The sequence below is a fragment of the Martes martes genome (genome assembly GCF_963455335.1).
Source record: "Martes martes genome assembly, chromosome: 9".
In the NCBI taxonomy this organism is placed as follows: domain Eukaryota; kingdom Metazoa; phylum Chordata; class Mammalia; order Carnivora; family Mustelidae; genus Martes; species Martes martes.
The window spans coordinates 11,097,417-11,112,794 of NC_137896.1; the positions used below are offsets into that span (position 1 = coordinate 11,097,417).

The 15,378-nt window shown below is 49.4% G+C and overlaps 1 protein-coding gene across 1 annotated transcript in view; it reads left to right on the forward strand.

Moving 5' to 3' along the window:
- The window catches only part of B4GALT5 (beta-1,4-galactosyltransferase 5), a 75,330-nt gene extending 64,282 nt beyond the window's left edge, over positions 1–11,048 (forward strand). Inside the window, exons 3-9 of the mRNA XM_080813424.1 lie at positions 1,271–1,384; positions 2,298–2,422; positions 3,407–3,523; positions 4,151–4,338; positions 5,041–5,163; positions 7,361–7,462; positions 8,394–11,048. Of these exons, the coding sequence (XP_080669550.1) occupies positions 1,271–1,384; positions 2,298–2,422; positions 3,407–3,523; positions 4,151–4,338; positions 5,041–5,163; positions 7,361–7,462; positions 8,394–8,541 (917 nt within the window). The 3' untranslated portion in view covers positions 8,542–11,048. The remainder of the gene's footprint in view (positions 1–1,270; positions 1,385–2,297; positions 2,423–3,406; positions 3,524–4,150; positions 4,339–5,040; positions 5,164–7,360; positions 7,463–8,393) is intronic.
- Positions 11,049–15,378: the final 4,330 nt, after the last annotated feature.

Sequence of the window (15,378 nt, forward strand, 5' to 3'; positions counted from 1 at the left end):
CTCCAGGAAGAGAGTGCAGAATACAGAAGGGAGGGAATTATCACCACAGTGATACATCTAGGCCTGCCCCCAAATTCTAGAACAGGAGCATACGAGTTTCTAGAATGTAAAGGTCCAACGGTCAACACAGTGGGCAAGCATAGAACTCGGAATAGAAATGTGACATTTCCTGAACCAAGACAAAGTTCCTCACACTTCCAGAAAGAAATTCCCAGTCACCTTCACAAAGAGCCGGATTGGAATGGCTTCCGATTTAACAGGTGTAGGTGGATTCTAGAAGGCAGTGGGTAGCACTTGCACAATCCTCAAGGAGAATTGTTTCCAGCCGAGCATTCTGTAAACCCCGGCACCCTGTGAATCAAGTGAGAACAAAAACAGTCAGATGTGCAAGGTTTGAAACACTTCCCATCCCCCCCTGCTTAGGAAGCTACTTGCAAGAAGTTTTCCAGCGAGAAAAAGGGAGAAATTGAAGCCAGGCAGAGCGAGGTCTCACGCTGGTGAGAAGTGAAGGGAGTCTCTAGGACACTGAGGAGGGGAGACCGCAGGACAGCGTCTGCGCAGCGGGCATGGGGAGAGCCATTCGGGATTGGAAGTCGCAGGACCGTCTCTGGGAAGACAGAGTGGAGAGAATGCCTCATGCTGGTGGACATCCTAAGAGGGGCCGTGGGTGGCAGAGGGCATGGCGTTAGTCATGATGCCATATAAAACTAAGCAAACAGAAACAAAACAGTCACTCTAGGAAAAAAAAAACAACCAAATTATGCAGGAAAAGAAATCATAACTTGGCACATTTCTCAGCTATGAATAGTATCTACGGAGTAGATACTTCAGTGTAAATACTAAAGATGGGCCCCACTCTGGAAGTCCGTGGGTAGGGCAACAGAAGCATCTGGAACAGCTGTATAGGAAGTACGTACTAAAGTAGTTGGCTGGAAGGAATGAAACTAGTTCCCATAGAGAGTAAGACATGGGGGGAGGCAGGTGCTGGTTGTTTTTTGTTTGTTTTCAATTACATTGTTGAGTTCTGCGGCTGGACAGTGAGTACATATAAAGCTGTAAGACCAGTAAGAACAGAGACACTGGTTTAAACAGTATCATCTGGTTAACCTTTTTATTGACAGGTTCAAATTTTTAGCAGCAGCAAAGAGCTAGTCCAGAATCCTGATTCTGCAGAAGATGATAGCTAAGAAAAATGCTTTGATGGGCCTCTGAGAATTGCAGAATTGATGACCTGTGCTGGTCTGAGCTGCCTTTTCTCTTCCCTGTCTAGATTATCCTCTTGACTTGAACCACAGTGAAACCTTCCTACAAACCACAACGTTTCTTCCTGAAGACTTCACCTACTTTGCAAACCATACCTGCCCTGAGAGGCTCCCTTCCATGAGTGAGTACAGTGCCCCCTGCTTTTCAAACTGACATGTCTGGTTTTGGTTTTTGTTTTGTTTTTTTATTAAAATGAAAGAGAGAGTGTTCTCGATCTCTCAGGATGCCTCCCCTATGTGGAGGATAGAATGCCTCCCTGCCGTTAGAAACAGGGATTATAAAAGCCACTCGCGTCCTGACCCTTCTTCAGCCCTTCTGCAAGGTTGCCTGTGTTCCTGGTGTCATTTTCTACCATATTTCTCAGTCTTTCCTTTGCATGTACCCCCTCCTTGATGACTTGGGGCCTGTTAGGATGTCCTAGAGAAAGTACAGGCAACCAGCTTTATCTTTTAGTATAAATCCCGTGCTGATTGTACCTTGTGTGGTAATACGGATGAGCGTGACTTTCTCCAAGCGTTGGTTTAGAATTCTGTGGTCTTGTCCTTTTGTTCTTGCCGTCTCCTGTATAATCTCAAGCAACGGCAGTAAGTCCTTCTATGTTTTCCGTGCCTTTGGGCTTTTCAGACAGGCCCCCTTCTTCGCTTAAGTCAGTGATGACGAGTGTTTGGGCTCTGGGCCGCATCACTCGGGATCATTGATGAGTGAACTGGGGCCCTGTGTCTGTGCTCGCCTCTGGAGCACGCAGAGAGGCTCCAAGTTCAGCCTCACTCTTCCTTCCTCTTTGAGAAGTTCAGCTGCCCTTCCACGGAGTCTTACTTTCTCGACTTGCTGCTTTACGCAGCACTAGTGATGAGCTGAAATGCAGGGAGATGCAAGCAGGAGAAGGGCCTCCCATCTCTGTGAAGAACACAGTCAGCTGAAAAAAAGCACTGACTCTCCCTAGAGAGTGAAACCCTGGTCATATGGGGAAAACGTGCTGTCACTTTCTGGCCTCTTAATTCTTTTTCTCCCCCCCCCCCCCACTCTCTGTTTAGAGGGCCCAATAGACATAAACATGAGCGAAATCGCAATGGATGACGTCCATGAAATCTTCTCTAAAGACCCAGCCATCAAGCTTGGAGGTCACTGGAAGCCTTCAGATTGCATGCCTCGGTGGAAGGTAGGGTGTGGGGCCATGCCCGAGGTGCTAGGAGGCCCACCTGGCCTTGCCGTCCTTCCAAGCCACCATGGGATTCACAGACTGTGATAATTTGTAATTTGCACCCTTTGACCTGTTGCAAACAATCTGCATTTGATGGCAACACTTCGGAGGCGTGGGTTTCCCTAAGGACACTGTAGCCCCAGAAACGTGCATCGTTCCTATGACTGTGCAGGACCCTTTTGTCTTAGAGGAATACTGGCTAAACGAGGGGGAGGGTTGGCAGGTCTCTTGGGCCACATTGGTAAAAGTCGTCTTCACAAATTCACCGCTTCATGCCTCATCCGGCACTGTTACTGTGAGTTCAGTGCAACAAAGAGCGGAGCTCCCCAGCCCAACATTGAAAGTTGCTTAGTGGTTTTCTGCATGACAGTGGTCAGGAGGCCTCAGTGTAGACCTGGCCCCTGACACTGGCCTGCGTCCATCCATTCTTGTAACAAGTATTGTTCAAGTGCGGCTTCTGTGCCCATCCTGCAGTGAGCAATGCAGATCTGGACTAGATGGGCTTTTCCAGCCCATCACTAGGGTGTAATATCAACTTACTGACCAGCGTTTTTTCAAAAATGCATATATATAAAAGACAGATATATGTCAAAGTGTACTGCATGTTGTAAGGGGAGTACTGTCTTGTGGAGTCCATTTTAGTTGTGTGCTCATATCTGTGGGCACATGTGTGCGGGTCATGGTGTAGAATGAGTATGTGCCTCTGGGTTGTGGTCTAGAGTGACTCATTCAGCGGGCCGACCGTGTACACAGTGTGGTGTGTGCTCACGTCCGAGGGTCCGCCTGCCGGCATAGCTCTCCATGTAGTTGAGTTCGCGGCTAAGGCAGCCTTCCAGAATGCCCCGGGAGCTAGCTGGTCACCGATACTGTGGCAGGGTCCTGCCGCAAAGCCGAAGTTGCGGGCATTAACGGGACGGCTTGTTGTGCGGTGACCCTCTCCAGGTGGCGATCCTCATCCCTTTCCGCAACCGCCACGAGCACCTCCCGGTCCTGCTCAGACACCTCATCCCCATGCTTCAGCGGCAGCGCCTGCGGTTCGCGTTCTACGTGGTCGAGCAGGTGAGTGGCCCTTCCTGCTCTTTCTTTCAGCGACAGCGGTTCGGGGTGGTTTCGGCCAATCCGCCTTGGCGGACAGAGCCAGTGAAACTGAACTCTTAGGACTGAGCCCCCCAGAGGTGAAAAGGGAGCAGAGAGCAGCTCTGGGCTTCTGGCTGGGGTGTTATCAGCACCCACAGACTTGAGTGAGTCCAGGATGGAACCTTGTTTACCCTCGAACAAAGGCTCCTTGTGAGGTGGTTTAGCCAGAGGTGCTTGGGTGGTGTCTTGGGTCTCCAGACCCAGGAAATTCCCCTTAAGATAAGGAGCGGTGGGGAGAAATGGCCACATCGTTCTTTCTTCCCTTTATGGGGCTGGATACTGCTCCAAAGGCCGGAGAGGTCAAATGCCTGCTCTTACAACAGTCTTGGGAGAGAGGAGCCTGGGCCTGTTACCCTTCTTTCTTCTAAGGAAATCGAGGCCAGATGTCAAGTGGCTTATAAGAGGCAGTGATGAGCCTGCGGGCCAGGCCCTGCTCTGGCTGGGTGATCTGTGCCAGTCGGGTTCATGAGGCTCTCCTTTAGGCTGCGCTGAGGCAGTGAAGATGTTGCTCCACGAGTCCTTTTAAAAAGACAGTTCTGCTTCTTTTAGGTCGGCACCCAACCCTTTAATCGAGCCATGCTTTTCAACGTCGGTTTTCAAGAAGCAATGAAGGATCTGGACTGGGACTGTCTTATTTTTCATGACGTGGATCATATACCAGAAAGCGATCGGAACTACTATGGATGCGGGCAGATGCCCAGGCACTTTGCAACGAAGTTGGACAAGTATATGTATCTGTGAGTATCATTTCCTCCGGAAGACGTTGACTCTAAAGGTGCTGCGAGATGCAAAGACGGCAAAATCCTGTTAGCTCTGCCCCAGCGTGCGGCGGCTGGCGGGTGGACGAACGAGATGGGACGCGGCCCCGGCGCGGGGCACTGTTAGGCAGGTAAAAGGAGTGGAGCCGTGCTCCGTGCGGCCAGAGAGATGAACCTTGAAAACGCTGCTATGTGAAAGAAGCTAGTTACCAGAAGCCACATGTTGCATGATTGTGCTCCCGTGACTTGTCCAGAATAGGCAAATCCATAGAAACAGAAAGAACAGTGGTTGCATCGGGTTGTGGAGGAGGGGGAATGAGGAGTAACCGCTACTGGGTACACGGCTTCTTTTGGGGGTGATGAAAGGTCTTAAAATGGATTGATGTTCGTGGTTGCGCAACTCCACAAATATCCTAAAAACAATGGTATTGCAGGCTTTTTAAATGGGCGAATCGTTTGGAATGTACAGTTATGTTTCAGTAAAGCTGTTACGAAACAAATCAGTTAGAGAAAGATGCAGTTAGCCCCAAAGGTCGATGTGTTTCAGCGCGAGGGAGCAGTGGCAGGTGGTTGAGGGTGCTGGCGCTGTGTCATACAGGAAGCAGTTCTCCAGTGGCCCTCCCCGGGGGAAGAAACCATCCTTCGGTTCCCAGATGATTTAGGCTGTATGTCTCCTTCTAGGCTTCCTTACACCGAGTTCTTTGGTGGAGTGAGCGGCTTAACAGTGGAACAGTTTCGGAAGATCAATGGCTTTCCGAACGCTTTTTGGGGTTGGGGTGGAGAAGATGACGACCTGTGGAACAGGTACTCCCCTCTTCCGGTTTCCAGGGCCTTCTAAAAATGCTGCCTGAGGCTCCCCAGACAGCACCACACAGATAGGATATCTGGGCGCAAGCCATGTAGGTAATGTGAAATGTTCCAGTAGCCACGTTTAAAAAGGTTAAAAAAAGAACTTTGAGATGAAATTCACTTTAACATATTAATAAAACATGCCAATAGTATATTTATCACACTATATCAAAAATAATATCTACCCGACATATAATCAGTATGAAATACTAATGAGATATACTTCACATTTATTTTTTCTCTTACTATACCTTAGAAATATGGTATATATTTTACAGTCAAAGCACATTTCAGTGAAACCTCCCCAAACCAAGATCACGTTTTAGTGACAGGAGTACGCAGATTTATCTGTTCTGTTGGATAAGGCTTATATTATACAAGTTTGTGAGAATGATGGTATATTTGAGTAGTATAAACTAATCTTTTTACAGAGTAAGTAAATAGTAACCTAATAAGGAACAAGTAAGCAAAACAATCTCCATCTCGTATCTGTTGACTTTCTCGGTGGGCTTTAAAAAACCGGAAGTTACTTGTTGCTTTAATTACAAAGTAATACTTGCTGGTAAAAATTCAGATAATAAAGGTGCATAAACCAAAGGGTGTAATTCTTAATCCTCGTTGCTCTGCTGTCTCGTTCCCAGGAAGCAGCCGTTTTGACAGGGCTGTTCTCTCTCTCCTTCTTACATCCAAACACAAACAACCCACACCCATCCCTTCTCCTTTTCCAACCCTGTTAACACGGAGAGCACTGCTTTGTTATCTTTAACAACTGCACAGCATTCCTTTATGGAGATGCACTATATTTTATTTTAATCCTTTCCTGTTAATGAACATTGTTTATAGTTTCGAACGTCCTTGTTCGTGTGTGCAAATATTTCTTCAGAATTAATTCCTAGCTGTGGAACTAACAGAGTCAAGTAAATGCTCTTTCACATTTGGATAGTTACCAGAATTCCCCTCCAAAAGTGATCACAGAAAGATTCCAAGCAGCCGTGCGTCAACATTCCTGCTTTCTCAGATCACCACCCACATTGGTTATAGACAAGCTTTTATGTTTTGCCACATTTCAGCCCTTGGCTGCTGTACTGGACAAAAGAGCTCCAGATAATTCTTTCTCAATCTGAGAGGTAAAAATGGCATCTCATCCTCTTAATTTGGGTTTCTTAGGAACCTAGTCAAGATGAACAGCTTTTCCATAAATGTAACTGGTTTGACCGGTCCTTGAATCCAGTTGAACTCCCCCAGGACATCTGTCATAATTCTCCACTCGTGCTCTCCCCAGCTCAGCAGGAGCCCCCAGGCGCAGGAATGGGGGAGCTGGTTCTCCCCAGTGCCCTGCACCCTTCCCAGGCAACTGAGACCTCTGTGTATTTACCAAACCGGAGGGAGAACACATTTCCCAAAACAAAGGGAGAGTATAATTTGGAGTCAAGAGGAGGATGTTAAAATAATACTCTCCCAAGTTTTAAAATAATGAAGACGACCATAGATTGCACGTCGATAATCCAGAGTCTGCCTGCATGCGCTACTTCTTACAGCCCTATCAAGTGTCCAGCAAATCCAGCTTGTGAAATCCTGTCTTTATCACATGAAGGATAAGTAACCGGACACCTCCTTAAGTCCTGCTTTCCTCCTAGTGTTGTGAAGTTTTACATGGAGATCAGAGGATGTCATACAAATTAGTTCGTCTCCCTGACGATGGGGGAGTAGACAGTCATTAAAGTTCATAAGCAAGGACAACACAGTGCAACTCGGACTTCACTGACTTGCTTTATGGTGGGCTGTGGACAGGAAAGGCGCTGCCCACCAGAGAGAAAAGCACTTTTGGTAGGACCCAGACAAGCGGGCAGAGGGAGCGTTCATGTGTACTCACCTGCGGGGGAATGAATGCTCACTGTTGCCCCTGTCCCTGAGGGCCTGTGTCTCACCTTACTCCCAAGAATTTTGAATTCCTTTTCCCTTTCAAAACGTTTCGGTATCGTAGACCTCTCTCCTAAAGCAGTGAACTTACCCAGGGGGATGGGCGATTGAACATTTAGATGGAGAAGTTGTTCTGCTGTTCAGCCTGGGGTTTCTCAACCTTGGCGTGGGTGTAGTGGTCTGGGGTACTTGAACACGTAATCTGAAAGCCCAATGTCTTTGTCTGGGACAGAGTACAGAATGCAGGCTACTCTGTGAGCCGGCCAGAAGGTGACACCGGGAAGTACAAGTCTATTCCTCATCACCACCGAGGAGAAGTCCAGTTTCTTGGAAGGTTGGTGCAATTTGTTCGTTGTTCTTACACATACCCTCTATCCTTCGCATTTGCAGATGTCCCAGAGCATATCGTACTCAACCCTCGTCTTACTCCCCACCTTCTCTCCACGGTCCTGGTCTGGCTGCTTGGCAGTTCCTAGATAGGTTTTCATGTACCTGTGAGGTGGGCATTTGTGTGAAAGCAGATTATCGGTGAACAGTTTGATCACAGATCTTTGAAGGAAATCACTCATTTGGCCTCTTAAGCTTCATGGTCTCCTCTGTAGTCTTCAGGGAGTTGGAGAAAGATCCACTCGGTTAAAGGTCCCGTGTAGCTTACACCGACAGGGCAAAGCAGAGTTGGCTCCCCTTTCTGTGAGCTCCGGTTCTGGAAGGGTACCCCTGAGCTTCTGTTCATGTGGCGCACTTGATAAGGAAGTTCCATACCGGACTAATTGGGCCATGTGGGTGGAGTGACAGCTCTGTGTTGAGTGCCTTTGTGTCTTGCTCACAGGGAGGAGGACTGCTCTCCGGACCACCGGTTCTAATTGCATGATTCTTGTTGTCAGGGGAGTGAGAGGGCACCGAAGGCAGACCCGACCTTGCTCACCTGGTGTATTTTTAATTATCTTACCTCCCGCTTCCCCGTTCCATGACCTTACCTTGGGCCCACCAATGAACAACGGAAGCCTTGGTTTCCTTGTTTGCTTAAGGAGCGGTGCATTAAATGAAATGAGGTCATAAATAAAGCCCCTGGCATGAAATAGGAGGGGTCTCTCATAATAACCTTCAGCACGGAGCAGCTGGGCCGGGTGGGCTTGTCCCCAGGCCGTGTGATGCCAGAGAGCTGCCCTGGGTTGCGACCCGTGTGTGGGCTGCCCTGCTCTGTCCTCTGCAATGAGGGCGTTGGGCCCTCGCTCAGAGCCACCCTCCGTTCTCTGCTCAAACAGGTACGCTCTGCTGCGCAAGTCCAAAGAACGGCAAGGGCTGGACGGCCTCAACAACTTGAACTACTTTGCAAACATCACATACGACGCCTTGTATAAAAACATTACTGTCAACTTGACACCCGAGCTGGCTCAGGTGACCGAGTACTGAGATGAGGAGAGAACCTATGTTTGCTTTACCCACCGCCACCAAGAAAGCAGCCTGGGGAGAGGTCTTGGGGCTCCACAAAGGAAGAGAATAGAAATACAGCGTCTGGTGAAGGATCACAGGGTTCGAGGAGAAAATGTGAACAGAGTACACGCACAAAACGCCTTCACTGTGGCTGGGAACATCCTTCATCAGGACTGGCATTCTGTTTTCACAAGACGGACGTTGGTCCCGCTGCTCTTCTCCCCCGGTCTAGAACCCCAGCGTCCCGTCCGCCGGGACCTCCAGGATAGGAACCGACGTCCGCCGCGGTCCTGCGCCGAGCATGTTCCTACGAATGGCCTTCGGAGCTCCTCGGCCTTCGGAGCAAAGAGGCAGCCCCGCCACAGGGCAGCTGTGTTTCAGGAAGAGCAAGTGAAACTCCACACGCCATTCTTCTCCATCTCTGGTGTTCTCTTTGGTTTCAAGTTTTGTTGTTTTTTTTTTGTTTGTTTGTTTGTTTTTTTTAAATTACCTGCTTTGGGTGGGGATTGAGGGTGGGGGGAGGGAGTGGGGGAGATAAACAGACCTATAACAATCACTTCTTGAAGAAGTATAATTGTAAATAAGCCATGTAAAATGCCTTTTTTAAATTTAATTTTATAGCTGGCTCCAATTCAAACAGGATTTATATATTAGATCACTCACTTGGTTGGCAAATGCAGGGACTCAGTTAAGATGCGGCGGAAGGCTATCACCTCTCAGATTTCGATCACTTTGGAGGGGAGTGGGTATAGGGCATGTGACAAACAGATGGGGACGGTCCAGTCTGTCACTGGTCGCTGACTCCTGTCCCCTCCCTCCCTCTTCCAGAAGTCTTGCTCTTGACTTTTGCTGTGGACTCTGTCTTCCCTGTTGGGCACATACACTCTCATCCCAGTCTTCTGCTAAACGGGACCTCTCCCTGCTCAAAGCAGACCCCTTCAGGGGCCTCCTGTGCACACGCCCCTGGATCTCTGGACTTAAGTTTTTGTCCTTTCATCACCGAGAGTGGTGGGGTCAGGTGGGTGGGTTTTCTGCCTCTTCTTTTTCCCCTTTTTTTTTTTTTTTTGCTCTTGTGGAACTCGGCCACAATTCTTGAAATCTGTGCCTAAATTATCAACTAGCTTCAGTGATTCTCTGAATTTTTCCCTTTTTGATTTCTGGGAAGATTCTTGGTCAACATTGTGAACTAGTTCATAGAACTAATGAGCCATGGCCTGAAGAAGTCAGCCAGGGAGCAGGTGACACGTGTGTGCTGTGGCTCAGCTGGGGGCCAGGGTGGGCCCAGTCAGAGCTGTGTGGGTAGACAGACAGACAGAGCTCCCGGATGCCAGGACTCAAGCCTGCGTTGCTGGGTTCACACCCCATGCACTTCTTGAAGTTAGATTCTAAATTGCCCTTGAAGTTGTGCCTCTCTGGTTTTCCCTGAGCCAAATCCTTCAATCCATAGTCCCTTTTGGCTTCTGTAGGATTCTGAAAAATGCCAGTCTTTTCCTCTCCTTTTCCATAAAGCATATTTATATATTGTGATTAGGAGTACTTTCTGAAAAGTACTTCGTATTTTTTTTAATTGCCTTGTTTGCCTTCAACTTCCTTAATTTTCATGGTTTACATGGATGTGTGTGTGTAGGGATATATTTGTGTATATACGTGTGGGTTGGGGTTTTCTCCGTTGCATGTGTTGGTTCCGTGGACATATGATCCCCACACCTGTGGGAGTGATTGGCCAGGCCTTGTTTTTTGTTCATGCTTTTGTTCTTTTGAAGAATAGAGCCGTGTTGTAGGAAACCAACTGCATTACAAAGCTCTTATCGGCTCATATGAGAGAGCAGGCTGCTGCCCTTGAAAATGCTGGTAAGTTGTATCATATGTTTTAAAAGAATGTTGAGCATCTCATGCTTTAAAAGACCTTCATGAGGGAACATTACACACAGGAGCTCACTTGGTTTTCCTTTGAAGTCTGGTGACAGAGCAATAAAGATTTCTTTCCCCCTCTCCTCCCACTTCCCCTCAGGCCTGTGTGCTGGCCTCGACTCTGCCCCTCCTCCTGTCCTCTCTCAGCCCCGAAGGCCGTGAGCGGCTTTCAGTGGGACATAGCCATGATGTCATTTGGAAGAATTTGCCAGAACAGAGCGATCCTTGGTTAAGGATGCCGTGTGTGTACACGGCCGTGTTGTAAGATGGTCTTGTTCGAAGCTTTTCACGAACATACCTGCCACCAAGAACAAAACGTTGGCAGAAGGCTACACAGCTGATTTTGAAAAGAAAACGCCGATTTGAGGCCAAAAGGAAGGTGTCTTTTCACTGCTTGAGGTAGGGTCACTGAAATTACTTGGCGATCATGTGTGAGTTTGTCTTATTAGTGGAGACACCCTACTGCGCACCGCCCCGTCGTTCACCCGCCAGGCTATCATGTGGGAAACATGGAAGTTACAGACAGACAGACAGCCAGGCCCGTGAGCTGTTAGTGGTGTGAGATTCTCATGTTTAACAAAAAAAAAAAAAAAAAGAAAGAAAAGAAACAGATAATAAGAACCAAATGTGACCTTGTGCGTATCTTGGCGGCTGAAATTCTTTCAAGGCTACTGATGGGTGACCTGTTCCGTCGGTCCCGTCTCAGCTGCGTGCAGGGAAACATTTGTCCTTTCACGCTGTTTTTCTGAGTGAGGAGTTAACTGCAAAAATACTCCTTTTGACGTGACAGGGGCTCCTGTTGGAGCTCCTCTGTCTACCACAGTCACGAGTAGCTGAGCGACAGCCGCCTGTCCTGATTGTGCCCTCCGTGGACGATGGCATTGAACATAGCTAGCTTCCTTCCATCACGATGTTCTTTTTGAGCTTGCTCTTATGTTTTAAGAGGTGCCAGGGGTACATTTTTGCACTGAAATCTAAAGATGTTTTAAAAACACTTTTCACAAAAATAGTCCTTTGTCATTACATTATTTACTCATGTGTTTGTACATTTTTGTATGTTAATTTATGAATGATTTTTTCAGTAAAAAATACATATTCAAGAACCAGACCTTGGTGGTCGTCTTTCTTTGCCTAGAACAGTCTGGCTTCTAGGAGGCCTTTCCCCTCTTTTTCTCACGGAGTTCAGCGTCTGTGTGGCCCTTCAGGCAGCTTGGCTTCCATCTTCCGTGTGGCTCGGCTGGCCCCGGGGTGCTCCCGAGAAAGACTGCCCGCCCGAGCCCGGCGACCAGACCAGCTGAGTGACAGCCTCAGCCCGTGGAGCAAAAGCACTAAACCCCACCGTGCGATCTAGGCGTCCTCCCACACTTGGGTTTTCTTTCCAGAATGGGCCCAGGTGATGCCCATTGAGTCAAACAAGACACCTGGGCAGGGAGAGGATGAGAGCGGTTGGGAGTTTGGATCCAGAAGTTCCTCTGGGGTCCGTCCAGGGTTTGCTGTCGCCTGGTTCCACTTGGAGACTGTGATCAAAGCTTCTGTTTGTTGAATGTTTACCACTCACTGGTATTTACTGAATGTAAAGTTTTGTGTCCAGGTGCTAGGAATATAATGATTAGCAAAAAGGACAGGGTCAGTGGCCTCATAGAACTTACTGTCCTCTTTCCCCACAGCCCCAGTGGAGGGTATGATTAAAATTACAACTGGGGCGCCTGGGTGGCACAGTTGGTTAAGCCTCCAACTCTTAATTTTGGCTTATGTCACGGTCTCAGGGTTCTGGGATCAAGCCCTCCATCTTGGACTCCCCACTGTCCCTCCCCACTCCCCAGAAAAAAAAAAAAATACAATCTTTTTTTAAATTACAACCACAAAGAGTGCTGGAAAGGACATGGCTGCTGACCACAGGCATATGGCGTGGAAAGGGTCCCTGGCAGGAGGTCGGTGAACGGTGGGTTTGGGACCAGCAGGTTACCGGGCGAGCTGCAGGACAGAACACTGCTGGGCGAGTGCAAGGGACAAAGGGCTGCTCTGGCCGCAAGGTGGATGAGGCCGAATGCCTGGTGGGGCCTTGTGTGCCAAGGTAAGGAAGTTGGGTTTTATCCTTAGAACAGTGACCTCGAGAGTTGCCAGCAGGAGGAGGGGCTGTGTGATGTCATTAAACATAATCTTACTGGATGGCTCTGCCTGCAGGGAGAATGGGGGCTGCAGAGAAGCAAAGGAGAAGGGGGGTCGGGGGCACCTGGGTGGCTCAGTGGGTTAAAGCCTCTGCCTTGGGCTCGGGTCATGATCCCGGGGTCCTGGGATGGAGCCCCACATCGGGCTCTCTGCTCTGCGGGGAGCCTGCTTCCTCCTCTCTCTCTCTGCCTGCTTCTCTGCCTACTTGTGATCTCTGTCTGTCAAATAAATAAATAAAATCTTTAAAAAAGGGGGGGGGGAACAGGTTAAGTGCAAACAGTCACGTGGGCACAGTATGGAGTCGGGGCTGGGGGGATGCCGAAGGAACAGGTTGCTGTTGGGGTGGAACCATCCACCTAGCTCCTGGCTTCCCCACTTGGGTTCATGGCAAGGCCATTCTGGGATGAGGGCCCTAGAATCGGACCAGGTTCATGCAAAAGACCACAAGATCGGTTGTGAGCGTGTTGAGTTCGGGGGTTCTGAGGCCACCAAGCAGATAGGGTAAACAGACAGTTGGGACGTGCTCCAGTTGGGGACTCCAAACAGTGGGGACCAGGGTGGATGGTGTCTCTGATGGCCTGGGAGACGAGCCCAGATTCAGGAGTGGATGCTGACGCCCGGGAGCGGAGTAGAGCAGCACCCTCCAGGGAGAAGGTGGCCTTGGCCCCAGGCTGGAAGAGCTGCACTGGTAATGGCTGAGAAGCAGAGGGGGCAGGAGCAGGGCAGACAGAGGGGTAGGAGGAAGCAGCAGTGGGCAGGACAGGAAAGGGAAGGGAAGGGTTTGAGGGGAGGGAGGGGTCCACAGTGCTGAGTGCAGGGAAAACATGAGGAAGGTGAGGCTCGAAACTATGGGGCATGGGGAGGGGAGGGTATGGGAGAGGGCTCCACGGGGTGGGGGTGGGGGGGACAGGCCACAGGGGAGGGGGCTGAGCAGGGAGGCGGTGAAGCCGCGGTGAGGGCAGCCGCCTCTCCAATCCCACGTGAAGGGGCAAGAGAAGGCTGGGAGCTCAGGGAGGGTTTGGATCCTGATTTTCCTACAAGAGAAACCTGAGTGGCTTGAGCCACAGGGAGATGGAGACCGGAGAGAGAGAGCTGAATGTCCAAGAGACAGGGGCTAATTTAGCAGGAATGTTCCTGAACCACTGGCAGTGGATGAGACTAAACAAAACGCGGGAGGAATTAGGAGCCCTTCCCACGTCAGTTCTGATCGGCAGACACGAATAGCCCGTGAAGACCCGTGTGGCTGTTTAAAGAATCAAGGTTCCCTTTTCAGTAAGAAGTCACCAGAATTGGAATTAGGCAGAATTGATTCCTGGCATTACCACTTCCTCCCCATTCAAAAAAAATAAATTAATTTGGGGGAAGTACAGTCCTAAAAATAGTAGTTCCCATTTGTTGGGGTTCGTGCCACAGGCTGTGCCAATTAGTCTTCAGCCCTGTGAGGAAGACATTGCCCCGCTTTCTAGAACAAGGGTGCTCAACCCTCGGCGCTTAACATCTGGGGCCGGATCATTCTCTGTACAGGGAACGGGGGGGGGGGGTGGATAGCTGGACCCTTGGCATCCACCCTCTACAGACCAGTAGCAGCGCCCCTCCCTCCCCAGTCCTGACAACCAAAATTGTCACCAGACAATTGCCCAATGACCCTGGGGAGAGCAAAATCCCCTGGTGACAGCCGCGGCTCGAGAGCTGGGGAGCGAAAGCCACCAAAGCCGCTGTCCGCTGGAGGTCCCAAGGTCAGCGCACAGAGACAGCTGGGGTCTGCCCCGACGTGAATGCTCGGAACCCCTAAGCTCCTTTTTGTGTGTGTGTGTGTGTGTGTGTGTGTGCTCTTAAATGCCTTCTGTTTACAGACGGTTGATAAGTATTTTTATGGATTAAAAATAACACATGAGAACAGCGTCACTGAGAAAGTTCGAGACCCCTCACCCTAGAATGCTGGGATTGGGCTCGTCTTGATGCCCGTCTACCTGCACATGCGTATGGGGAGACGAAGACACGTTTATGTTAAAGAACAACAGAAATCGTCTTGTAATTACTTGTGGTTTTTTATCCTAATCTTCCGCGGAGATGGCTTCCCTGTAATGGAAAGGCTTCTCAAAGCAAGCTCGGGGTCCCCTCCTCGGAGAGGCATCGAGGAAGCGGCACGCTAACATGCTACCTCCCCGGGCCTCCTTTATTTTGTTCCACAAGATTTCCGACTCTGAATCCTGTATTTTTATGGGTTCTTTGTTCGTCGGCTGTCAACCCCACTTAAATGTCGTCTCCATGAAGGCAGAGACCGCTTTGTCCTCGCTTTCTCCCCGGTGCCAAGAACTGGCCCCAGCACGTAGTAGGTCCTCAGGAATCTGTTGAACGAAAACTGCCTTCTTCCTCCGAACGGCCGCGTTTATTTAACGCCTTCCCTCCCGATGGAGTGGAAGTTTTTTTGGTTTTCCCCTTTTTCCACGGTCCCATCACATGCCCCACAGTGAACATAGCTGTGTGTGAATCCGCGGGCCCGGGTGTCACTGGGTCCAGCTTGAGTCTCAGAAGGGACAGGGAGTGGAGTGGTGCTGGCCGACGATAGTGCAGTTCCATTTTTGCAGGATGAAGAAGTTTTGGGGATGGGTTGCAAAACTCTGTGACTATACCCGGCGATCCGGAGCTGGGCATGTAAGAATGGTCAAGATTCCACTTTCACGTGATGCGTATTTTTACCACAATCTTAAAAATTACAAAATTCTGCTTATGAAG